Source organism: Pogoniulus pusillus, chromosome 28 (genome assembly GCF_015220805.1).
Source record: "Pogoniulus pusillus isolate bPogPus1 chromosome 28, bPogPus1.pri, whole genome shotgun sequence".
Lineage (NCBI taxonomy): Eukaryota > Metazoa > Chordata > Aves > Piciformes > Lybiidae > Pogoniulus > Pogoniulus pusillus.
The window spans coordinates 17,319,629-17,343,871 of NC_087291.1; the positions used below are offsets into that span (position 1 = coordinate 17,319,629).

Sequence of the window (24,243 nt, forward strand, 5' to 3'; positions counted from 1 at the left end):
GCAGAGTTGGGGGTTTAATAAAGAGGTAGAGGCTGATCCAAAGTCAAGAGAAAAATTCCCTGTGACCTCAGCACAGTTTGACTCTAGTCCTGCGTCATGAAACTGAGGAGGGAGAGCAGCCAGCAGTTGTGTTCAGTGCCTTCCTTCTCTATTTGGAGGTGACTCAACAGAGCTGAAGAGAAATTCCTAAGAACAGAGCAGAGACTTCTGGGCGTGTTCCCTGCAGCATCCAAGAAGAGAAGCAGCAGCTCAGGCTACTAAGAAGTGACTTGTGGAAAGAAAGAGCAGAAGCAAGGTAATGATCACTATATGCTTATTATGCTATCCCTGAGCTAACAGAAAGCTCAACACTTCTCAAATGTATCTTAGAATTACAGAGTTATAGAATGGTTTGGTTTGGAAGTGACTCTCAAGATCATCTAGTTCCAGCCCCCCTGCCACAGGCGAGGACACCTCCTGCTAGCCCAGCTTGCTCGAGGCCCCAGCCAACACTGCCAGGCTTGCAGCCTCCACAGCTTCTCTGGGCAGCCTGCCCCAGTGCCTCACCACCCTCACAGGCAAGAACTGCTTCCTAATGTCTCATCTCACTCCAACTTCTTCCAGTTTGAAGCCATTAGGCCTTGTTCTCTCACTCCATGGATTTGTAAAAGCTTCCTCCACAGCTCTGCTGGACCCCTTCAGGTACTGGAAGGTTGCTCTAAGGTCTCCCTGGAGCCTTCTCTTCTCCAGGCTGAACAGCCCCAACTCTTTCAGCCTGTTCCCATAGGAGAGAGTCTCCAGCCCTTGGATCACCTTTGTAGAACTGCAACTTAAACACAGCAAACATTCAGGATAGTCTACCTCTATCCTCAGCCTGTGGCACAAGGCAGAAATCAGGCAACCTAGGAACCCAACATGGAGTGGGCTGGGGGTGTGCAGCCTGCAGAAGAGGAGGCTCAGGGCAGAGCTCATTGCTGTCTGCAGCTGCCTGCAGGGAGGCTGTAGCCAGGTGGGGTTGGGCTCTGCTGCCAGGCACCCAGCACCAGAACAAAGGGACACAGCCTCGAGCTGTGCCAGGGCAGGTCTAGTCTGGATGTTAGGAGGAAGTTGTTGTCAGAGAGAGTGATTGGCATTGGAATGGGCTGCCCAGGGAGGTGGTGGAGTTGCTGTGCCTGGAGGTGTTGAAGCCAAGCCTGGCTGGGGCACTCAGTGCCATGGTCTGGTTGGTTGGGCAGGGCTGGGTGCTAGGTTGGGCTGGATGAGCTGGGAGGTCTCTTCCAACCTGCCTGATTTCATGATTCTAACATTTCCACCAGGCACTTGCAGTGTATGAAAACCAAAGCAAAGCAAATCACAGATTCCACCTGACAAAAGCAGGTCTAAACCATGAGCTGTGCTGTTGGTGTCATTCCCACACTCTGCTGCAAGAAACTGCAGAGATTTCAGTGTGCTGTTATGAGCTGTACACAGACCCAGCCTGGCTCTTCAAACCACCCTGTGAGGAACTCAGGCTGGAAAGCAGGAAGAAGTTCACAGCAAGAGTGACTGGCATTGGAATGGGCTGCCCAGGGAGGTGTTAAAAGGAGGCTGGATGAGGCACTTGGTGCCATGAGTTAGTTAAATGGAAGAGTTAGGTGATAGGTTGGACTGGCTGATCCTGGGGCTCTTCTCCAGCATGGTGAACACTGTGAGTTGTGAACATCTGGCACTGAGCAGCTTCCAGGTGCCTCACTGGCATTTTGTGTTATGAAAAGTTGGAGGACAAAGGAAAATCTGAGCCCCTTAACAAGGAATGATGGCTACAGCCCTCCTGAGGAGGTGTCCTTTTTCACCTGGTCATGTATTCCTTGCAAAGTGGAAGCAGAGTGACAGGGGGCTGGGGAAGAAGGCTGACACAGGCTATGCAAATAGTGCCTAGAAAAGGCTTTTCATACAGCAATGCCTCCAAATGCAACCATTTCCCTGGGTAGCATATGAAGGCAAAGGGATAAATAAAGCTATATATAACCACGGGAAGCTCAGCACAGCTGTTCCTGAAAGACACCTTCCTGCTGCTTCCTGCAACCTCAGCTTTGCTCTTTGCTGACTTAGTTTCTGTGAGGGCTGTCACCCTGCCCTCTGCTGAGACCCCACCTGGAGTCCTGCATCCAGCTCTGGAGCCCCTGGGACAAGAGGCTGTGGAGATGCTGGAGAGTGTCCAGAGCAGGGCCAGGAGGATGCTGAGAGGCTGCAGCAGCTCTGCTGTGAGCACAGACTGAAAGAGTTGGGGCTGTGCAGGCTGGAGCAGAGGAGGCTCCCAGGTGACCTTCTTGTGGCCTGCCAGCATCTGAAGTGGGCTACAAAAAAGCTGGGGAGGGACTTTTGAGGCTGTGAGGGAGTGGCAGGAGTGGGGGGGATGGAGCAAAGCTGGAGGTGGGGAGAATCAGAGTGGAGGTGAGGAGGAAGTTGTTCAGTGTGAGGGTGGTGAGACCTTGGCATGGGTTGCCCAGGGAGGTGATTGAGACCCCATGGCAGGCAGCAATGAGCTCTGCCCTGAGCCTCCTCTGCTGCAGGCTGCACACCCCCAGCTCCCTCAGCCTCTCCTCACAGGGCTCTGCTCCAGGCCCCTCCCCAGCCTTGCTGCCCTGCTCCAAACACCTTCCAGCACCTCAACATCTCTCTGCGATGGAGGAGCCCAGAACTGGACACAGCACTCCAGGGGTGGCCTGAGCAGTGCTGAGCACAGGGGCAGAAGCAGCTCCCTTGTCCTGCTGCCCACACTGCTCCTGAGCCAGCCCAGGCTGCCATTGGCTCTGCTGCCCCCCTGGGCACTGCTGGCTCTGTTCAGCCGCCTGCCAGCCAGCACCCCCAGCTCCCTTTCCCTCCCTGGCAGGCCGCAGTGCGGGCAGCAGCACCGCGGGCGCCATGGCGCTGCGGCCGCGCAGGACTACAGCTCCCAGCGGCCCCCGCGGCTCCCAGGGTGCCGCGCGGCGCTGCCGTGGCGCTGCCCGGGCGCAGGGACCCGCGGCAGGGCCGCAGCTGGGCCGCGCCGGGGAACCCTTCCTCTCCTCCTCCTCCTCCTCCTCGTCCTGTGCCGGCGGCTCCGGGCGCGGCCATGAGGCGCGCAGGGCTGGGTAAGCGCGGCGGGTTTGGAGCGGGGCCCGCAGCTGCGCTGGGGGTGCCGAGGCTGCCGTCCGGCGGAAGGCCGTGCCGGTGCCGGTGCCGGAGAGTCAGACCGGGAGGGAGAGGGGCGGGAGGGCTGGCGGGAGGGCTGGGGCGGCCGCGCTGCGGTGTGGCCGTGCTGCGGTGTGGCCGCGCTGTGCCCGGGCCGCGGGAGCCGCTGCGGGCTGGCTGGGCAGGGCTGGGCCCCGCGGAGGGCCTCGGGGGTGCCGTCCCCGCCGCGGGGAGGCTGCGCTGGGGGGGGCAGGCTTGCCGCGGAGCTCCGAGGTTCTGGGGGCAGCCCTGTGCCGGTGCAGCTGCCTGCGGCTCCCCTGGATCCGCAGCGCGGCGCTGGGGCTTGCGGTCGGTGTGTTCGGCGGCTGCACGTAGCGATAGCCGGGCCCGTGTGTGCGTGGGCAGCTTTGGCACTCCTCATGGGCTCACAGGACTGCTTCTGTCGGAAGAGTCCTCCTGAGGCCACCCAGTGCGACCGTAGGCCTAACACCACCGTGGCCACTAAACCAAGTCCCCGAGTGCCACCTTCACAGGTGTTTTGAGCGCCCTCGGGGGCGGTGACTCCACCACCTCCCTGGGCAGCCTGTGCCAATCCCTGACCACTCCTGCACTGAAGGCTTTCTTCCTAATCTCCAACCGCAGCCTCCCCTCGCACAATTTCATATCATCATAGTATCATCAGGGTTGGAAGAGACCTCACAGATCATCTTTCAGGCCATTTCCTCTCGTTCTCTCTCTTGACAGCAGGGAGAAGCCTCCAGGCTGCTTTAAGGAAGCTGCAGAGAGCAGTGAGGTCTCCCCCCAGCCCCTCCGGGCTAAACAAGCCAAGTTCCCTCAGCTGCGCCTCCTAAGAGCTGTTCCCCAGGCCCCGCACCAGCTGTGCTGCCTTTCAGTCAAGTCCTTCCCAAGTTCTGAGCTGTTTTTTGTGTTAGTGCTTGTATGTGCTTTTCTGTTAGCTGTTTTGGGTTGAAAGAGCCTCAGCTGTTGCCAATTTATCACAAGTAGAGTCTGGAGCAGACACAGAGAACTCTGCAGAGCTCCTGGTGAGGGTTTGGAGGGGCTGGGGCCTCATTTTTCAACCAGCAGTCACTGGTGACTACAAAGAGACTTTGAACTGCTGTGTCATGTTCTAGAGTGACACAGGTGGCATGATGTCACTGCGAAGCTTAAGCAATGCTGGTGCCTCAGATGTTCCTGACTGAGCTCTTCCTAGAAAGTGAGCACTTGGGTGGTAATAAATGCCATGTGGCTGCAGCAGCTGTGCCTGGCAGAGCAGCCTGCGGTGGCCTCACCGCTCTGCACTTGGGTTGTGCAATAGTATTGCCACCAAGCCTTGGGTGCTCTTCTTGCTGCATCAAGAGAGGGGTTAGGATGTTTGTTATTTGGTAGTGCTTAGGTCATCAGTTTCAGAGGGACAGGGACCTGCTAGAGGAGGTCCAAGGGAGGGCTACGAGGATGAGCAGGGGACTGGAGCACTGCCTGGTGAGGAGAGGCTGAGGGCCCTGGGGCTGCTTAGTCTGAAGAGGAGAAGACTGAGAGGGGATTTAATCAATGTCTATAAATATCTGAGGGCTGGGGGTCAGGAGTGGGGGGACAGGCTCTGCTCACTGCTCCCTGGGATAGCACAAGGAGCAGTGGATGGAAGCTGCAGCACAGGAGGCTCCAGCTCAACACAAGGGGGAACTTCTTTCCTGTAAGGGTCCCAGAGCCCTGGCACAGGCTGCCCAGAGAGGTGGTGGAGTCTCCTTCTCTGGAGCCTTTCCAGGCCTGTCTGGATGTGTTCCTGTCTGCCCTGAGCTAGATTGTGTGGTCCTGCTCTGGCAGGGGGGTTGGACTGGATGATCTCTTTGGGTCTCTTCCAACCCCTGGCATCCTGTGATCAGTGTAGTGCTGAGATCTTCAGTCCTTTGTCAGACTAACAGTGTGCCCTTGGATATAGAGTTAGAGGGGTGAGACCATCCAGCTTGGTATGGTGACTGAAGTGCAGGGGTGGTTGGTTCTGGAAGGAGTGCAGAAGGAAGAGCAGCTCTGGCAAACAATGCCTTAAAGAACATCCTGAAGCAACTGCTGTATAAAAATGCCAGACTGCATGGGGGCTGGAAGGGACCCTTGAAGGCTGTTTGTGCAGCCCCCTGCAGGGAGCAGGGACTTCTCCAGCTAGATCAGGCTGCTCAGATGATCTTCTGGATCTTACTATGACTGTCAGCAGCTTTCCCAGCCTTTTCATCTGTCCAAAACTCCTTCCCATTTAGCAGGCTAGAAACAGCAGCTGGGCACCAGTAGATCTGCTGTGGGCACCACCAGCTGCCTGGTTCCTCTGTTAGCATGGCATTTTCTTGTGGTCATGTCCATATCCCATGTCCTGGCAGTGACCAGTGTTGGAACTGCCCACTCAAGTTTCTGTCCCTGCTGTAAGCAGTAGTACCCAGGCTTCTACATAGTGGCCTGTTCAGAGGATGAGGAACTGGTTGAGTGGTCAGATCCAGAGGGCAGTGGTCATCAGCTCAATGTCCAGGTGGAGACTGGTGACAAGTGGTGTGCCTCAGGGGTCTGTGCCAGCCATGTTTGGTATCTTTGTTATGTAGGCAGTGGGAGTGAGTGCACGTTCAGCAGGTTTGCAGCTGACACCGGGCTGAGTGCTGTGGTTGACACACCTGAGAGAGACAGGACAGACTTGAGAAGTGGGCCCATGTGGAGCTAATCAGGTTCAGCAAGGCAAACTGTGAGGTCCTGCACCTGGGTCAGGGCAATCATCGTTACCAGTCTGGGGGCTGAGGAGGTTGAGAGCAGCCATGCAGAGAAGGACTTGGATTGAAAAGCAGGACATGAGCCAGCAAAGTGCTCTCACTGCCCAGAACTAACCCTATCCTGGGCTGATCCCCAGCAGCGTGGGCAGCAGGTAGAGGAAGGGGATTCTGCCCCTCTGCTGCACTCTGCAGAGACTCCATCTGCAGTGCTGGGGCCAGCTCTGGAGGCCTTGGTGCAAGAAAGACATGGAGCTGTTAGAGTAGGTACAGGGGAGAGCACAAAGCGACATGAGGGCTGGAAGCCCACTGCTGGGAGGACAGGCTGAGAAAGTTTGGGCTGTGCAGATCTTTGATTTGAGGCCTAAGACTGATTGCTACATTGTCAGGACACAGCTTTAATTCTCTGTGCCCAGGCTACTGTCCAGCTGTTGTCTGTAGGACATCTGTATCAGAGGCTAGAGGAAGGGAGCGTGTGGAGCTGAGGAGTGCTCATTCCCTTCTGAGGCTGCATCACCTGAAAAGCGAAGGCAGGAGGGGCACTGGAGTGCACATGGTGACAGAAATGGCAGTGCTCTGCTCACACCTGGCTTCTCTGCTGAAGTGGGACCTGAGTCTGCTCTCTGCTTTGAATGTGAGTGTGTGTGATCACAGGTGGTTGTCTGTGTTCAGAGAGATCCCAACCATCCTATTTAGAGCTGGGTTTGCTCCTCTGTGTCTGTCATGGTCTCAGTGTTCCCCTCACCTCTCCATGTAACGCTGAGGTTGCTTTCCCTAGAATGAAGCAGAAAACATCTTGCTCTGTGGAGTTACATGCTGGTTTTATTGAGTTGCAGCCATTCCCCAGCTTTCCTTTGTGCTGCCACACTGAGAGGTGACATCAGAAGCAGCTCGGACAGCTCAGCTCGGCCCTCAGGGATCAGTGCTGGGCCCCATCCTCTTTAACATCTTCATAGATGACCTGGATGAGGGCATGGAGTCAGTCATCAGCAAGTGTGCAGATGACACTAAGATGGGGGCAGATGTGGCTGGGTTGGAGGGCAGAAGGGCTCTGCAGCAGGACCTTGACCACCTGGACAGATGGGCAGAGGCCAAGGGGATGGTATTCAATAGCTCCAAGTGCAGGGTGCTGCACTTTGGCCACAACAACCCCATGCAGAGATACAGGCTGGGGTCGGAGTGGCTGAGAGCAGCCAGACAGAGAGGGATCTGGGGGTGCTGATTGATACCCACCTGAACATGAGCCAGCAGTGTGCCCAGGTGGCCAAGAGAGCCAGTGGCATCCTGGCCTGTATCAGCAATGGTGTGGCCAGCAGGAGCAGGGAGGTCATTCTGCCCCTGTACTCTGCACTGGTTAGACCACACCTTGAGTACTGTGTTCAGTTCTGGGCCCCCCAGTTTAGGAGGGACACTGAGATGCTTGAGCGTGTCCAGAGAAGGGCGACGAGGCTGGGGAGAGGCCTTGAGCACAGCCCTACGAGGAGAGGCTTAGGGAGCTGGGATTGGTTAGCCTGGAGAAGAGAAGGCTCAGGGGAGACCTCATTGCTGTCTACAACTACCTGAGGGGTGGTTGTGGCCAGGAGGAGGTTGCTCTCTTCTCTCAGGTGGCCAGCACCAGAACAAGAGGACACAGCCTCAGGCTGTGCCAGGGGAGATTTAGGCTGGAGGTGAGGAGAAAGTTCTTCCCTGAGAGAGTCATTGGGCACTGGAATGGGCTGCCCGGGGAGGTGGTGGAGTCCCTGGAGCTGTTCAAGGCAAGGTTGGATGTGGCACTTGGTGCCATGGTCTGGCCTTGAGCTCTGTGGTAAAGGGTTGGACTTGATGATCTGTGAGGTCTCTTCCAACCCTGATGATACTGGGATACTGTGGTACTGTGATACTGTAACATGAGCTGCCTCTTCCTGTTGGCCAAGGGGGACGTCAAGAAGGTGCATTTTTAAGTGGCAAACATGCTTTTCCACACAGGAGGGGCACTTGCTGCCTGGTGTTTGCTGCCTAACTGCTGAGCCTTGCTTTTCTAGGTGATGGAGGCAACTATGGCTACAGCAACAGTGGCTACAGTGTGTATGAGGAAGAAAACGACAGGTTAACAGAGAGCCTGCGGACCAAAGTCAGTGCCATCAAATCAGTAAGTGTGGCTTCAGTGGCACTCTAAGTTACATGGACAGGGAAGAGGTAAACTTAAGTTTAAAACATAAACTGAACACAAGGAAGAACTGTCACAGGACCACAGAATGACAGGGGCTGGAAGGGACCTCGAAAGGTCATCATGTCCAGCCATGGTGCACGGTCAGTCCTTTGTGCAACTGGATCTGTCTTGAATTATGTTTTTTTAGCCAGAGATGTCAGCTTTGGTTAATCTGGAGCACAACTGTGGTGCTTTCACAGATTGCACTGGATTGGAAGGGACCCTCAAAGGTCATCTTGTCCAACCCACCTTGTGGCTTGCTATCCTCCAGAATCAGTGTGACAATTTGGGTGTTACCCACCCCTACTCCTATGAAATCGCCCAGACTAGACTCAGCAGGCTGGAAATGAAGGGGTGAAGCTCTCTACTCACAGCTTAGCACAATATACAAGCAGATATGTACAGTATCTGCAGCTCTGTACAGAAATAGACAAGTTAAAAAGCAATGCAGAAACACAACAGCCCTCCCAGAAGCCAGAGTCCTCAGGACAGGCAGGAGGAAAAGTAAAGGCACCCAGAGACCCACACCAGCTGTCTTATCTATGTTTATGTTCATACATCTCAGCAAGCCTGGGAGTGAAGTAGACATCAGCCTCTTCACAGCCTAGCATCTCATTCTTCTCACCAAGATATTCCAGCTAGCCTCAAACTAGCACAATGAGCTCCTGTCCCTGCAGGAGCTAGAAAGTAGAGGAGTTTAGGTCAGTAAACCAGCTGAGGAAGATGGAGCACTTGGGGTTGGTGCTATTGCAGGAGAGCTGGAGAGGGACTTTTTATCAGGGCCTGTGGTGATAGGACAAGGGGCAGTGGTTTGAAACTAGGGCAGAGTTTCACATCAGGAGGAAGCTCTTTACTAGGAAGGTGGTGAGGCACTGGAGGAGGTTGCCCAGAAAAGTTATGGAGGCCCCAAGCCTGTCAGTGTTCAAGGCCAGGCTGGATGGGGCCTTGAGCAAGTTGGGCTAGAAGGAGGTGTCCCTGACCATGGCAGGGTGTTGGAACTGGGTGATGTTTAAAGTCCCTTCCAACTCAAACCACTTTGTTCTTTGACAACAGCAGGTACTGTGGAAACCAGGTCAGGTATCTTAGATTGATTTCTCTACCTGTAATTGCCTACTAATATTTACTGCTTGTTTCCTTTGTTTCTAATAGCTTTCCATTGAAATTGGAACAGAAGTCAAAAACCAAAATAAAATGTTATCAGAAATGGTAAGTATTAGTCACTGGCTTAAGCATGGGGCAGGATAAGAAGTCAGTGATGTAAAGCTTTGGCATAAACATTTATGTTCACTTCCTGACACCTGATTGCTGCTCATAAAATTGGGACCAATTCAGCAGCAATGTTTCTGGATTAAAAAAAGGAGAATCATAGGATGGTCTGGGTGGGAAGGGACCTCCAAAGCTCATCCACTCCAACCCCTGCACTCAGCAGGGACATCCTCCACTGCAGCAGCTTGCTCACAGCCTGCTCCAGCTTCACTTTCAGTATCTCCAGCCATGGGGCCTCAACCACCTCCCTGGGCAGCCTGTGGCAGTGCTCCAGCAGCCTCCTGCTGCACAACTTGTTCCTCACATCCAGTCTCAATCTGCTCTGCTCTCATTCCAAACCATTGCCCTGGTCCTGTCCCTGAAGGCCTTTGCAAACAGTCCCTCTGCAGCCTGCTTGGAGCCCTTTCAGGTCCTGGCAGGCTGCTGTTAGGTCTCCCTGGAGCCTTCTCTGCAGGCTGCACACCCCCAGCTCCCTCAGCCTGTCCTAGCAGAGCTGCTCCAACCCCATGATCATTTTTGTGGCCTCCTCTGGCCCTGCTCCATCAGGTCCATGTCCTTCCTGTGCTGAGGGCTGCAGAGCTGAATGCAGCTGTGAAGGTGCAGGACTTCCAAAGGCTTTAGACTTCAGACACAACAGTTTGGTAGTTCCACATTTAAGAATAGAAGGAGGAAGCAAAACCTTAGGAAGTCAGAAATGCCTTTTATTTTGTTTGGCTTGTTTTGGGGGCATGGGAAAAGATCTTTGTATACATTGGGGTGAAAGTTTGTCCTAGTTAATTTTCAGCACCTGCTTGTTGTTTTGCTTGCTTCCTTGCTTCTTATTTCATGTAGGAGAATGATTTTGAGTCCACGGGTGGACTTCTAGGTGCAACCATGAGCAGACTGAGAACACTCTCCAGAGGAAGCCAGACAAAGCTGCTGTGCTACATGATGCTCTTCTCATTCTTTGTCTTCTTTGTCATATACTGGATTATTAAACTGAGGTGATGCAAGGTACCGATGGTTCGATGAAGGCATTGACCAAAAGGAGCTAAACCACAGGAGAACTGTTGCAGGTTGCATTAATGCAATGGTTTAGAGAATTTTCTTAATGGATCAGAGGGTTTTTTTTCCACCAGTCCCTGTTTTGGGGGGAGAATTGTTTGTAAATCTGCAGGAAGTGTTCCTGGCATCAATTCTTTTTTTCTCTCTTTAAAGGGAAATTGATTTTATAAACACAGGCAGCAGCAGCAATTATTTGAAGGAATTGCAGATTTACAAAGCTTTCCTCTTGAATACTGCTTCCCATTCTGGGCCATGCTCTAAATTAGAGCTCCAGATGCAGGCATAAGGTAAATTGCAGGCTGTAGAAGCACAAAGAGTATTTGGATCTCTCTAAATTGGGTTTTCTCTGGATGTTTAAAAGGCTGGCCTGAAGCTAACAAAGAGTGGTACCCCAGGAGGCTAACAAAGAGTGGTACCCCAGGAAGTTATTTTTGTGGCCAGTTCTGTTAGTGTATGGGTTTAAGAGGCTTAACCTCTGTTCTGGGGAGAAGTTAAAACTGGACTCTGATTCATTTAAATGTGCTAAGTCATCTTCACACATTGGCTCTTTTAATCAAATCATACAATCATAGAATGATTTTGTTTGGAAGGGACCTTCAAGATCATCTTGTTCCAACCCTCCTGCCATAAGCAGGGTCACCTCCTACCAGCCCAGCTTGCTCCAGGCCCCAGCCAATCTAGCCTTGAACACTGCCAGGCTTGGAGCCTCCACAGCTGCTCTGGGCAGCCTGTTCCAGTGCCTTAGCACCCTCATGGGGCAGAATTGCTTCCTCATGGGGCAGAATTGCTTCCTCATGGGGCAGAATTGCTTCCTCATGGGGCAGAATTGCTTCCTCATGGCTAATCTCAGCCTGGCTTCATTCAGTTTGAAGCCGTTCTCCCTTGGCCTGTCACTGCATGCCTTTGTCCAGCTCTCCTGGAGGGCCCTCTTCAAATCCTAGAAGGCTGCTTGCAGGTCTCCATGCACCCTTCACTTCTCCAGGCTGAAGAGGCCAACTCTCAGCCTGCATGGCCACAGTGCAAACATTTGCTTTATAGTTAAAGTCTCTGAAATGATTCCATTGAATCACCAGAACTCTTCCCATTCCTGTGCTTACTCTTCAGTCTGTGATCCTAAATCTGCACTGCCTGGAGCCTGAGATCTGAGGTAAGGGAGTTGGATTTTTCATACTGAAGTAGAAGCTGCTGCACCCTTGGGAGGTGCTGTCACGTTAAAGTGTTCTCACTTTTGAAGTCAGCTTTGGCTCACCAGTTTCTAACAGTTGAAGCTCTTCCACTGTGCAGTTTAACATGCAGGACCTAACCTTTCCTAGCTAGTGAAACTGTCTCTGCAGGGTTTGAAAGCCTTCTCTAGCAATACTGTACAAGATGTTGCCATTAATAACTGATGCTAACTGACAAATAAACTGTCCTGTAGCGTTGCAGCTGCTGGTGGTCATGGATGTTCTTTGCTCCTGCAGAAGACCAGCACAGCTGTTGGAAATGGTGCTGCATTTCAGGGGCCATGCTTGGAATTGCTTCCTAATGCCTAACTTCAGCTTCTTCCAGTCTGAAGCCATCACCCAGTGTTGCTCCATGCTGCTGGCAGAAGCCCTTCTACAGCTCTTCTGGAGGGTCCCCTCCAATACTGGAAAGCTGCCAGGTGGTGTCCCTGGAGCCTTCTCTTCTCCAGGGTGAGCAGCACCAACTGGCACAGAATCACAGTGGTGGAGGTTGGAAGAGACCTCCAGAGATCATCCAGTCCAGCTGCTCTACCAGAGCAGGCCACACAGGAACACATCCAGGTAGGTGGGTTTTGAACAGCCCCAGAGAAGGAGACTCCACAACCTCTCTGGGCAGCCTGCTCCAGGGCTCTGGTGCTCTCACAGTGACGGGTTTCATTTTCCTTTGTTCCTGTTGCCCCTTGTCCTGTCATTGGCCATCTCTGAGCAGAGCCTGGCTCTGTCCTGCACATCTTTATCAGCAGGACTGAGGGCAGCCCTCAGGCTCCTCTGCTCCAAGCTCAAGAGCCCCAGGTCCTTCAGCCTGTCCTCACAGGGAGATGTTCCACTCCCTCTCCTTCTATATAGCAGAGGTGCTCCAGCCCTTGGATCATCTTGGCCTCCTCTGTACCTGCTCTAACAGCTCCATGCCCTTCTGGTGTTGGGAGCACCAGACCTGGATGCAGGACTCCAGGTAAGGTCTCACAGGAATAGATGAGATGAAGAGAATCACTTCCCTCCCACTGCTGGCCAGGGTTGTGTGGTGAGCAGTAGTAAGCTCTGTTGGTGCCACAGGCTGCCCAGGGAGGTGGTTGAGGCTCTATGGCTGGAGATACTGAAGGTGAGGCTGGAGCAGGCTGTGAGCAAGCTGCTGTAGTGGAGGATGTCCCTGCTGAGTGCAGGGGTTGCAGTGGATGAGCTTTGGAGGCCCCTTCCAACCCAGACCATTCTGTGATGCTGTAAGTTGGTTCAGAATGGGTACAGTGCCTGTGCAAGGTAGAACTGCCTTGAGAGCATCTCAGTCAGGCAAAGGGCAGCTGCTGAGGATAATTCTAAGGCTGCAGTTCATTTGGCTGGTGATTTTTGGGCAGAGAAGTGTTAAGTCTGACAGGACTCAAAATGGACAGCAAGATCAGAGGAGGCTGTGGTGGGAGTTTTAAGTGGCTGCAGCAGGGAACTCCTAGCAGCAGTAACTGCAGTTGCAGTTGCCAGCAGCTACACCAGAGCAGCGCAGTTAGGCCTGTTCCTGCTTTGCAGCTCCTCTGGCCATCACTTTTCCACACTACTTTTATTGTGCATGTCTCTGATGCAGATCACTTAACAGGTGAAAGGCAAATGGCTCTCCAACTGCTAACCTTGCAGTGGAGAGTGCTTGGGCACTGCTCCAGCTCCACTTCAGTGACAAGAATTCCACTGATGCTGTTGGTTTTTAGCTCTCCAGGCTTGAAGAGACGGTTCAGGAAGAGTTTAAATAATTACACACAACTTCCATGCTGTTTCCTATTCCTCTTTAATAATTACACACAGCACATGGTAAGGTGCTACAGAAGTTCAGCCTCCAAGAGCTTCTTAAACTGGTGCTTACAGAGTCCTACCACCAAAATTCACCCCCACTCCCACCACCGAACATCCACAGCTGTAGTGCAGCTCCATGTGGACTTGGCAAAGATGCCAGAGCTGATCTTAATGATTCCTGGCAAGAAGTGAAAGATGGAAGAGTGATTTTGCTCTGAATTGCAAAACCCTTCCCCAGGAGCTGAATACAGCAGGGAATACTTTGTGCCTTAATTGCTGATCTTGAAAGCAGAGCTCCATTGAAGAGGGATGAAGCTACCACTGCAGCATCCACAGCCAAGTTCTGGTTGAAGGACAGGTCAGATGCTCCAGAATGTAGACCTGCCTTGATTTTCTTGTAGCTCTACCCTCATGTTTTTTTCCTGGGTGCTTGGTTGGGCTCATTGGACTTTCCAAAGCAGTAACTGCTGAAAAATGGGACAGAGAAAAACCCCAGAACCTTGCAGGAGGCCAGGAGTGTTCAGACTGCTGCCTGTCACTGTGGAGAAGACACAGAGTGGTTATGGTTTTGATAGCAAAAATGGTGTCACCCTTGAAAAGAGGTAGTGGCTCTTACCTTGCCTGTGCAGCTCAGCCATGCTCTTGCTTCATCCCTGAGGCAGAGTGGAGAAGCATCACTTGCTGGGCAGCATGCCCATGTATTTGCAGATGATGGACAGCATGACTTCATCTGCACCACCTCCTATTGACAGCAGTCTCACATCTCTGTAGAAGTCAGAGTTAAACATGGGCTGGATCATTAGGGACATCCTCCACCAGAGCAGCTTGCTCAGAGCCCTCTTCAGCCTCACCTTCAGTATTTCCAGGGATGTGGCCTCAACCACCTCCCTGGGCAACCTGTGGCAGTGTTCAGTAACCTCCTGGTGCACACTTTGCTCTTCACATCCAATCTCAATCTGCTCCGAGGCTGCCCAGAGTAACTGGAGGCTATGTAGAATCAAGCAGGGTGGAAGAGACCCAGCCCTGGCCAATCAACCAGAGCCTGGCACTAAGTGCCCCAGCCAGGCTTGGCTTCAACACCTCCAGCCACGGCCACTCCACCACCTCCCTGGGCAGCCCATTCCAATGCCAATCACTCTCTCTGACAACAACTTCCTCCTAACATCCAGCCTAGATCTGCCCTGGCACAGCTTGAGGCTGTGTCCCCTTCTTCTGTTGCTGCTTGCCTGGCAGCAGAGCCCAACCCCAGCTGGCTACAGCCCCTACAACATCTGTGGAGACGTTCCAGGCCAGGCTGGATGAGGGCCTTGAGCAAGCTGGGCTGGTGGGAGGTGTCCCTGTCCATGGCAGAGGGGTTTGAACTGGGTGAGCTTTAAGTTCCCAACCCAAACCATTGCAGGATTCTAATAAACGATTTCAGCTGAAGCACACAAAGAGTAATTCAGGAGGAGATGCAGGACTTAGGCTGAAACCAATCCACTTAAAGCCATCCTTACCTGCAGACATTTACAACTCATGAAGCCTGCAGAGCTGCTATAAAGTCACTACAAAAAGTTTCCCTCCCTCTCCCAGCCTTGTGGATTTGTTCAGTAATTGATTTTTTCCTAAGCTGTGTTGTCTCTGAGGCAATTCAGACAGGGGAGAGAAAAAACAAACACACACATCTCAGCTCTGGCTCTCTCCTGCAGAATCCTGCTAGGGTAAAGCCTGGCAAGTCCACTCTGGCTGCTTTTTAGATTGGCTTGGGGTTTTCATTAAACTCTGAGATCAGGTTCAAAACTTCTTCCAACTTTTTTCCCTTCTTGGAATCCCTGCCACTGAAAATGAGATTTTTATGTACAGAAAACCAGCCCACTACTGGCACCTGCTTTGTAGTATGTTTGAGCTGCAAGGGAGCTTCAGGATTGTCCAGTTCCACCCCGCTGCCATGGGCAGGGACAGCTCCTCCCAGCCCAGCTTGCTCAAGGCCCCATCCAGCCTGCCTTTGAACAGTGCCAGCCTTGGAGCCTCTGCAGCTTCTGTGAGCAACCTGTTCCCCCTTTGGGGAACAAGCTAAAGCTGAGGTTCATTGGTTTGGAAGAAAGCTTCTGCCTTGGTTCAGTTCTCATCTTGTAATCAAGACTGAGCACACAAAGACCAAAAAGGAAGCTGCCCACTGAAGCTGAGGCAGCAGTGCCCAGGTGGGCAGCAGAGCCAATGGCATCCTGGGCTGGCTCAGGAGCAGTGTGGGCAGCAGGACAAGGGAGGTTCTTCTGCCCCTGTGCTCAGCACTGCTCAGGCCACACCTTGAGTGCTGTGTCCAGTTCTGGGCTCCTCCATTGCAGAGAGCTGTTGAGGTGCTGGAAGGTGTTTGGAGAAGGGCAGCAAGGCTGGGGAGGGGCCTGGAGCACAGCCCTGTGAGGAGAGGCTGAGGGAGCTGGGGGGGTGCAGCCTGCAGCAGAGGAGGCTCAGGGCAGACCTCGTTGCTGTCTGTAGCTCCCTTAAGGGAGGCTGTAGCCAGGTGGGGTTGGGCTCTGCTGCCAGGCACCAAGCAACAGAAGGAGGGGACACAGCCTCAGGCTGTGCCAGGGCAGGTCTAGGCTAGATGTTGGGAGGAAGTTCTTCACCTGCTGGTAGCCTCCTCCTCCTCCTCTCTTTCTTGTGCTGTTGGCTGGCAGGTACCAGAGGGCCAGCAAGGCAAATGTTGCTGTCACCTGCCTTTGAGGCTAACCTGTGTGTAGCTCAGGCCCCACAGCAGGCATGCAAAGCCAGGCTGTGCCAAGGGAGCACTCAGCCTGTGCCCTGACACCTGCATGTGCCCCACAGGCCGCAGGACTGCGGTGTCCTTGTGCCCACGAGGTGCAGCAGTGCCAGCAGCATTCCTCACACCCTTATCTCTTAGCAGGATATTTCAGAGGCCAGCTTCAGCAGAGCCCCCTCCTGTGCCCTGCACTGGCTGCTTACCTGTAAAGCCTGCTCACCAGCACCTCGCTGGTGAAGCCCATCCCTCCCCAGAACTGCAGGCAGCTGTCGGCCACCTCCCGCGCCAGGCGGCCTGCCTTCAGCTTAGCCATGGAGGCAAATTTGGTCACATCGTTGCCTTCCAGGTAGAGATCTGTGAAGGGAAAGACATCAACAAGCAGAGTGATCCACACAGAGTCACTGACCACAGCCTGCCTCGCTGCCAGCCATCTCCTCCTGTTCTTCTAGCCTGACTGAGGTCTTTGCATCAGCTTTTGGCCCAATCCTCATCTTTATTGGTGATCTGGACAAGGGGATCAGGTCTTCCCTTCAGCAGGTCTGCAGATGACACCCAATTAGGTGGGAGTGTTGATCTGCTGCAGGGTAGGAAGGCTCTGCAGAGGAACCTGGACAGACTGGATCAGTGGGCTGAGGCCAGCAGCATGAGATTCAACAAGGCCAAGCACCAGGTTCTGAACCTGGCTCAGAACCACCTCCTGAAGGCTCCAGGCTTGGGGCAGAGTGGCTGGAAACTCCCAGCAGAGAAAGACCTGAGGAGGATGATTGACAGCTGGCTCAGGATGGGCCAAGATGTGCCCAGGTAGCCAAGGCCAACAGCATCCTGGTCAGGATCAGGTATGGTGTGGCCAGCAGGACCAGGGAGGTGATTTTGCCCCTGGACTTGGCACTGGTGAGACCACACCTTGACTGCTGAGTTCAGTTTTGGGCCTCTTAATACAAGCAGCACACCAAGGGGCTGAAGCAGGTCCAGAGAAGAGCAAGCTGAGGAAAGGTCTGGAGAACAGGGCTGGGGAGGAGCAGCTGAGGGAGCTGGGGGGGTTTAGCCTGGAGAAAAGAAGGCTGAGGGGAAACCTTCTGGCTCTCTGCAACTGCCTGAAAGAAGGTTGCAGCCAGATGGGGTTGGTCTCTTTGCTTCACTATCAAGTAATAGGACCAGAAGAAGTGGCCTCAGGTTGCACCAGGGGAGGTTTAGGTTGGAGATGAGGACAGATTACTGCAAGAGTGTCCAGGTGCTGGAACAGGCTGCCCAAGGAGGTGGTGGAGTGGCTGTGGCTGGAGGTGTTTAAGGCCAGGCTGGATGAGGCACTGGGTGCCATGGGCAGTTAATCAGAAGGTGATAAGCTGGGCTCAGTCTTGGCGGTCTTTTCCACCCTGGCCCGGGCGGCGGTGGGCACTCACCGGTGGCGCGGTAGAGCAGCGAGCGCAGCAGCTCCAGCTCCGTGGCCAGCTCGGCCAGGCGGAAGTGCAGGGCCTGGTTGTGCAGCAGGGGCCTGCCGAACGCTTGCCGCTGCCCTGTGTACGCCTTCGTCTCCTCCACCACCTTCTCCAGGGCGGGCAGCACTGCAGGACGCAAAGCACAGGAGACATCCTTATGGTTTCAGCTGCTCTGTCAACCCCCTCCTGGCTGAAAGACTCGCTCGGGATTTTCCACCCGGTGCAAACGGCATCGCCTCCCTTTGAACTGCATCCCCTGGGCTGCATCCCTGCCCTGCGCACTGCATCCCAGCGACCGCCCCCTGCCTGCCAGGCTCCTCCAGCAGCACCGCCTGCATGTGCTGCGCCCTCACATCCCATAACCTGGGCACCTTTTCCCCACTCATAGAATGGGTTAGGTTGGAAGGGACCTCAAAGCTCAGCCAGTTCCAACCCCTCTACCTCAGGCAGGGACACCTCCCACTAGAACAGGTTGCTCATGGACTCATCCAGCCTGGCCTTGAACACCTCCAGGGAGGTGGTGGAGCACAGAATCACCCAATGCGATCTTTGATCACACTGGGTGATTCTGTGCTCCACCACCTCCCTGGAGGTGCTCAGTACCAGGTCGGATGAGGCCTTGAGCAACCTGGTTGTGGCTGCCCTTCCCCTGGAGGTGTTCACAAGGCCAGGCTAGACAGAACCTTGAGCAAGCCGGGCTGGTGGGAGGTGTCCCTGCTCATCACAGGGAGGTTGGAGCTGGATGATCGTTAAGGTCCCTCCCCACCCAAACCATTCTATGGATCCATGACTCATCAAGCTGGATGGGGCTTTGAGCAACCTGGTCTGATGAAAGATGTCTCTGCCCATGGCAAAGGGCTTGGACATGATCTTCAAAGGTCCCTTCCAACCCAAACCAACTTTTGATGCTATGACCAAAGCTCTTTAGAGCTGTGAGCTTAACTTTGACATGGCAAAGCTCAGCTGGGCAGCAGACAGCACCAAAACACAGCCCACTGTAAAGACCACAACTACCACCAGCCTGGCACAGCAGCACCCAACCCCCTGCCAGCCACACAAGCACAGAGTCATAGCAGTGTGAAAAGTGAAACTCACTTTCTCCTGATCCCTCTGCCCTGTCTGTTGGTTTCCTCTTTTTCCATACCCTGTTCTCCACATCCTCAGACAAGCCTGGCCCCATGGGCTTCGACTGGCAGCACAGGCAGGAGAGGTCACCCCGGGGCAGCCTGAGGCACACGTGGTCAGCCACACGGCTGAGGGCTGGGAAAAGCACTTGGAGCTGCCAGAAGCAGAACAATCTTCTCATCCCTCCCCATCCAGTGTTTCTGCCCACTGCAAGCACTCTGCCTGCCTGCGTCTCCCCTCGAAACCCAAGGCAGTTAATGTGTGTTCCTGCGGCTGTGCTCTGAGCCTGCAGGGAGCTGCAGGCTGAGCTCCAAGCTGAGCAGCCTGGCTATGGACCTGACCTGCTGCTCACGGGGGCCGTGCCCCAGCGCTGCTCACGCAGCTGAGCCGAGGCAAGCACTGTCCTGCTGCCTCGCACACAGGAACTCCCTTTTGTGCCTCCAAGTGAAGAAATCAGTAACCCCTCCTGCTTATTTCCTGCCACAGCAACCTCCTTCTGCCATCAGGTCCACCGAGGGACAGCGTTCACCCAGTGTCACAACTCAAGATACGTGGCAGCCCTGCTGCTCTCTTGGTGTGAAGCAAGCAGCAGCAGGGTGGCTTTCACCACAGCCTTTGCTGCTGTGGCTCTCAGAAGGGCAGACATGGGAGCAGATGTTGCAATTCCAGGAAAGCAGTTTGCCATTTATAGTCTCGATTTGTTTGACTGGAAATCCAAAAGGAAAAAGGAGAGATCCAAACAAACAAGGTGAAGAAGGAAGGGAACTCCCCAACACCTTCTGAAATCTGGCCACAGATCACAGGCTTGCAGGATGTCAGGGGTTGGAAGGGACCCAAAGAGATCATCCAGTCCAACCCCCCTGCCAGAGCAGGAGCAGACAACCTAGCTCAGGGCACACAGGAACACATCCAGACAGGCCTGGAAAGGCTCCAGAGAAGGAGACTCCACAGCCCCTCTGGGCAGCCTGTGCCAGGGCTCTGGGACCCTTCCAGGAAAGAAGGGACACTGTGCTGCAGGAGCCAGTTCCATCTCCCCTGGTAAGCCCCAAGGCTCTTCCTCCCTGGTGGCCATGCCTGGCCATGGTCAGGGAGCAAAGATGCCCTTCCCAGACAGCTCAGCTAGGGTGAGAGTTTTCCTGCTCCTTCTGTGTTGTGCTGGGCAAAAAGAGAATTGAAACCTGGTGCCCTGCTTCCTGGTGGGACATGGTGTCTGCTGGGCAGTTGTGCAAGGCTGGGCAGCACCGAGCTGCCCGTGGTCTTCACCGGAGTGACCTCACCTGCCAGGCTTTGGCTCTCCATGCTGTCAGTGGGTGTCACTTGTCCGGGGCATGACTAAGGCAGCAGACTGCTCTGCTGCGCCAGGAGCTGCCCTGGCACCCCGAGGGATGCTGCTCTGCTGCCCCGAGGAATGCTGCCCTGCTGCCCCAGGGGATGCTGCCCTGGCACCCCGAGGGATGCTGTCCTGCTGCCCCAGGGGATGCTGCCCTGCCTCCCGGGGGATTCTCCTTGTTTCGTTTGACTTCAGGCTTGAAACTGAGCACAAAACCGCACAATGCATGTCCTGACTGGCTGTGTGCAGCAGGATTAAAGCAGCACCAGCAGCAGGACCACATCTCCTCCTTGCCTGAGCCTGCAGTGGCATCGCTTGCGAGTTTAACCTCCTCCTCTCTGGGAGCTGTGGGAGTAGTTTCAGCATTTCACTCGGCCCGAAGCTGCTGAACTCTGATCTATTTGTCCTGAGCTCAGCCCACAACAGGGGGGGATTTTTCACTTGGGCACTGAATCAGAAGTTCACTTCTCAGCGTTGCCAGCTCCCCAGCCACACAGAGTAACCAACAGACCTGCTATGCACAGCAGCTCCACCCTGAGATTTAGGGGCTCAGTCCTCTCGTAGTGAGCCACATTATACTGAAGCAGCAAACACCTGAGGGCCTGGGGGAAGGTTGGGAGGCTGAAAATCATAGAATCAGACAGGGTTGGGAGGGACCACAAGGATCAGCCAGTTCCAACCCCCCCTGCCATGGGCAGGGACACCCTACCCTAGAGCAGGCTGCCCACAGCCTCAGCCAGCCTGGCCTTAAACACCAGACTTGGATCTGGTTATTACTTGGAACCACAGAACAGTGAGTTGGAAGGGAATTTCAAAGGTCACTCAGTCCAACCCCCTCACAGTGAGCAGGGACATCTTGGAACACCCAGACTCCACCCGGCCCAAAACACGTGGCTCTGAGTCCAGCCTGAGTTCAGGCTAACAGCATCACTTCAGGGAAGGGAATCTGCTGCCGCACCACTCATGTCCAAAATGCCCAGAAGCAAAACAGATCCACCAAGCTCTTACATCCTGTAGGAGCCACTTTGCCACGCAGCCACTGAGTTCATTTTCTCCGCTCCAGGATAAGCATCACAGCTCACTGTGCTACAGGGAGAGTCACCAGCCCCTATCTGACAGCCTCTGGACTGTATCTCTAGCAGACACAAGATGATGTCATTTGTTCTTAGCAGCAGCAGAGCAACAAGAGTCATAGAATGGTTTAGGTTGGAAGGGACCTCAAGGATCAGCCTCTGCCTTAGGCAGGGACACCTCCCACTAGAACAGGTCGCTCAAGGACTCAGCCAAGCTGGCCTTGAACACTTCCAGGGAGATTGTGGAGCACAGAATCACCCAATGTGATCAAAGATTCTGTGCTCCACAACCTCCCTGGGCAACCTGTGCCAGTGTCTCACCACCCTCACTGCAAACAACTTCTTCCTAACATCCAGTTTCAATCTCCCCTCTGCCAGTTCAAACCCATTCCTCCTCACCCTCTCATTACCAGACCTTGTCAATAGTCCCTCCCCAGCCTTCCTATAGCCCCCTTCAGATACTGGAAGGCCACTCCAAGGTCTCCTCAAAGCCTTCTCTTCTGCATGCTGCAGAGCCCCAACTTTCTCAGCCTGTCCTCAGAGCAGAGCTGCTGCAGCCCTCTGAGCATCTTCATGGCCCTCTGGACTCACTCCAACAAGGCAAAGCAGCCTCTGAGATGCCTCATGCAGTATTTTCTGCTCCTGCTGTTCCTACACCAAGCTCATCTGCACCCAGGCTAGGACAGATTTCAGCAGCAGATCCTAAGGGATCACTGCAATCTGCAGCCAAGTGCTGTCAGACATGAGAGGTGTGACCCCTGTGTCCCTGTCTGGCCCCAGAAGCACAAACGATGACTTACCAGAGGCTACTCCCCACAGTCTCTCCTCTTGGAACTGCAGCATCTGGTAGGTGAAGCCCTCCCCCTCCTCACCGATGAGGTTTTTGCTGGGCACTCTGACATCTTCGAAAAAGATCTGAGCTGTGTCTGACGACCTCATGCCCAGCTTGTCTATCTTCTTAGCCACGTGAACCCCTGGGGAAACAAAACCCAGGGAACATTGGAAACGGCACCAAAACCCAGGCATGCAGCAGCAGCAGAGTGCTGTAATCAAGCCAGGGCTGCAGGCGAGCTGCTGCAGCCCTCTGGGCATCCTCCCGGCCCTGCTCTGGACACTCTCCAGCATCTCCACAGCCCTCTTGTCCCAGGGGCTCCAGAGCTGGATGCAGTACTCCAGGTGGGGTCTCAGCAGAGCAGAGGGGGAGAATCCCCTCCCTGGCCCTGCTGGCCACACTTCTGCTGCTGCAGCCCAGGCTCTGCTTGGCTCTCTGGGCTGCAAGTGCACACTGCTGGCTCATGTGGAGCTTCTCCTCCAGCAGCATCCCCAAGTCCCTCTCCTCAGGGCTGCTCTCCAGCCACTCACTGCCCAGCCTGGATTTGTTCTTGGCATTGCCTCGACCCAGTTGCAGGACCTTGCACTTGGTCTTGTTGAACCTCCTGAGCTTGGCTTGTGCCCACCTCTGCAGCCTGCCCAGGTCCCTCTGGATGGATCCTGCCCTCCAGCCTGGCTGCTGCACCACACAGCTTGGTGTGGGCAGCAAACTTTATGAGGCTGCACTCAGTGCCTCTGTCCATGGCAGCCACAAAGATGTTGAACAAGACTGGTGCCAGAACTGATCCCTGAGGGACTCTGGGATGCTGGAATTTAAAACTCAGAATTAATCTGCAGTACAATGGCTCACAAGCCATTTTGGAGACATTTTTCCCACCTTATTTAACTGCCAAACCAGAAGCTGCAACTGTAACAGCTTCCCTTTTCATTATATCCCCAAAGAGTAGCACCTGGTTCCTGTAGCAGCAATACTCTGCCTCAAGCATGCCTCCCTGGTTGCCTTGGCCCAATCAATCCAGCCTGGCCAGGTCCCCCTGCAGAGGTGTGGATCTGGATGATCTTTAAGGTCCCTTCCAACCTACAGCATCCTGTGCCTCTCTGAATGCCACAGGAGAACAGAAGCAGGGACGTTTTTATGAGGCCTGCAAATTTTGTTTCTAGGAAGACTTCTCCATTTCTGCATAGACTCACAGAGCCAAGCAGGCTGGCAGAGAGCTCCAAGCTCAGCCAGCCCAACCTAGCACCCAGCCCTGCCCAACCAACCAGACCATGGTACTAAGTGCCCCAGCCAGGCTTGGCTTCAACACCTCCAGGCACAGCCACTCCACCTCCCTGGGCAGCCCATTCCAATGCCAATCACTCTCTCTGACAACAAGTTCCTCCTAACATCCAGCCTAGACCTGCCCTGGCACAGCTTGAGACTGTCCCCTTGTTCTGTTCCTGGGTGCCTGGCAGCAGAGCCCAACCTCACCTGGCTACAGCCTCCCTGCAGGCAGCTGCAGACAGCAATGAGCTCTGCCCTGAGCCTCCTCTGCTGCAGGCTGCACCCCCCCAGCTCCCTCAGCCTCTCCTCACAGGGCTGTGCTCCAGGCCCCTCCCCAGCCTTGCTGCCCTGCTCTGGACACCTTCCAGCACCTCAACATCTCTCTGCAATGGAGGAGCCCAGAACTGGACGCAGCACTCAAGGTGTGGCCTGAGCAGTGCTGAGCACAGGGGCAGAAGCAGCTCCCTTGTCCTCCTGCCCACACTGCTCCTGAGCCACGCCAGATCTGCTTCAAGTGGTTCTGGCAACTTTTCAACCAAAATCTACTTATCACAGGCAAGGAAGGCTTGAGAGGGTCCTGAGCAACCTGAGCTATTGATGCCCCTGCTCACTGCAGGGGGGTTGGGCAAGGTGACCTTGGAGAGTCCCTTCTTTTCTGTGATGAGGAAGGTCTGTGTCGAGGCTGTGACCTGACAAGACCCCCTCTAAAGCTACAATGCTTCACCTGAGCAGCTCAGCTTCATGCTCAGTGAGTTCCCATTCAAAGCCTGTCCTACATGAGCAAAGGTTGTAGAAACTCAGCTTGCTCAGAACTCTCTCAGTTCCCAAGGCAGCTCACCTGCTTGAGTTACTCCAGACTGAAATTCACTTACCAGGCTCTCACAGAATGGTTTGGGTCAGAAGGGACCTTTAAGGTCATCTAGCCCAATGGCCCTGAAGTGAGCAGGGACATCTTCAACTAGATCAGGTTGCTCAGACCCCACAGAACCTGACCTGGATGTTTCCAGGGATGTGGCATCTATGCCCTGCCTAAGCAACCTGTTCCAGCATCTCACCTCCTTCACTGTGAGAACT

The 24,243-nt window shown here is 54.4% G+C and overlaps 2 protein-coding genes across 4 annotated transcripts in view; one reads left to right on the forward strand and one right to left on the reverse strand.

The window, feature by feature from the left end:
• The first annotated feature begins 2,954 nt into the window (after positions 1 to 2,954).
• BET1 (Bet1 golgi vesicular membrane trafficking protein) lies at positions 2,955 to 10,326 on the forward strand. Its single transcript, XM_064166808.1, has 4 exons — positions 2,955 to 3,092; positions 7,898 to 8,004; positions 9,214 to 9,270; positions 10,162 to 10,326. The coding sequence occupies exons 1-4, from the start codon at positions 3,074 to 3,076 to the stop codon at positions 10,315 to 10,317; spliced, it is 339 nt and encodes a 112-aa protein (XP_064022878.1). The 5' UTR covers positions 2,955 to 3,073; the 3' UTR covers positions 10,318 to 10,326.
• A 3,022-nt stretch (positions 10,327 to 13,348) lies between these two features.
• Positions 13,349 to 24,243, reverse strand: part of LOC135187797 (probable acyl-CoA dehydrogenase 6) — a 60,770-nt gene continuing 49,875 nt past the window's right edge. The window contains exons 6-10 of one of the 3 annotated variants that reach the window (XM_064166805.1): positions 21,875 to 22,048; positions 17,511 to 17,672; positions 16,314 to 16,464; positions 13,987 to 14,135; positions 13,349 to 13,908 (exon numbers count right to left, since the gene is read on the reverse strand). In XM_064166805.1, coding sequence (XP_064022875.1) covers positions 14,045 to 14,135; positions 16,314 to 16,464; positions 17,511 to 17,672; positions 21,875 to 22,048 — 578 coding nt within the window. In that variant the 3' untranslated portion in view covers positions 13,349 to 13,908; positions 13,987 to 14,044. Of the gene's footprint in view, positions 13,909 to 13,986; positions 14,136 to 14,699; positions 15,188 to 16,313; positions 16,465 to 17,510; positions 17,673 to 21,874; positions 22,049 to 24,243 lie in introns of those variants that run through there. The other 2 variants (XM_064166807.1, XM_064166806.1) reach the window with 2 other exon arrangements.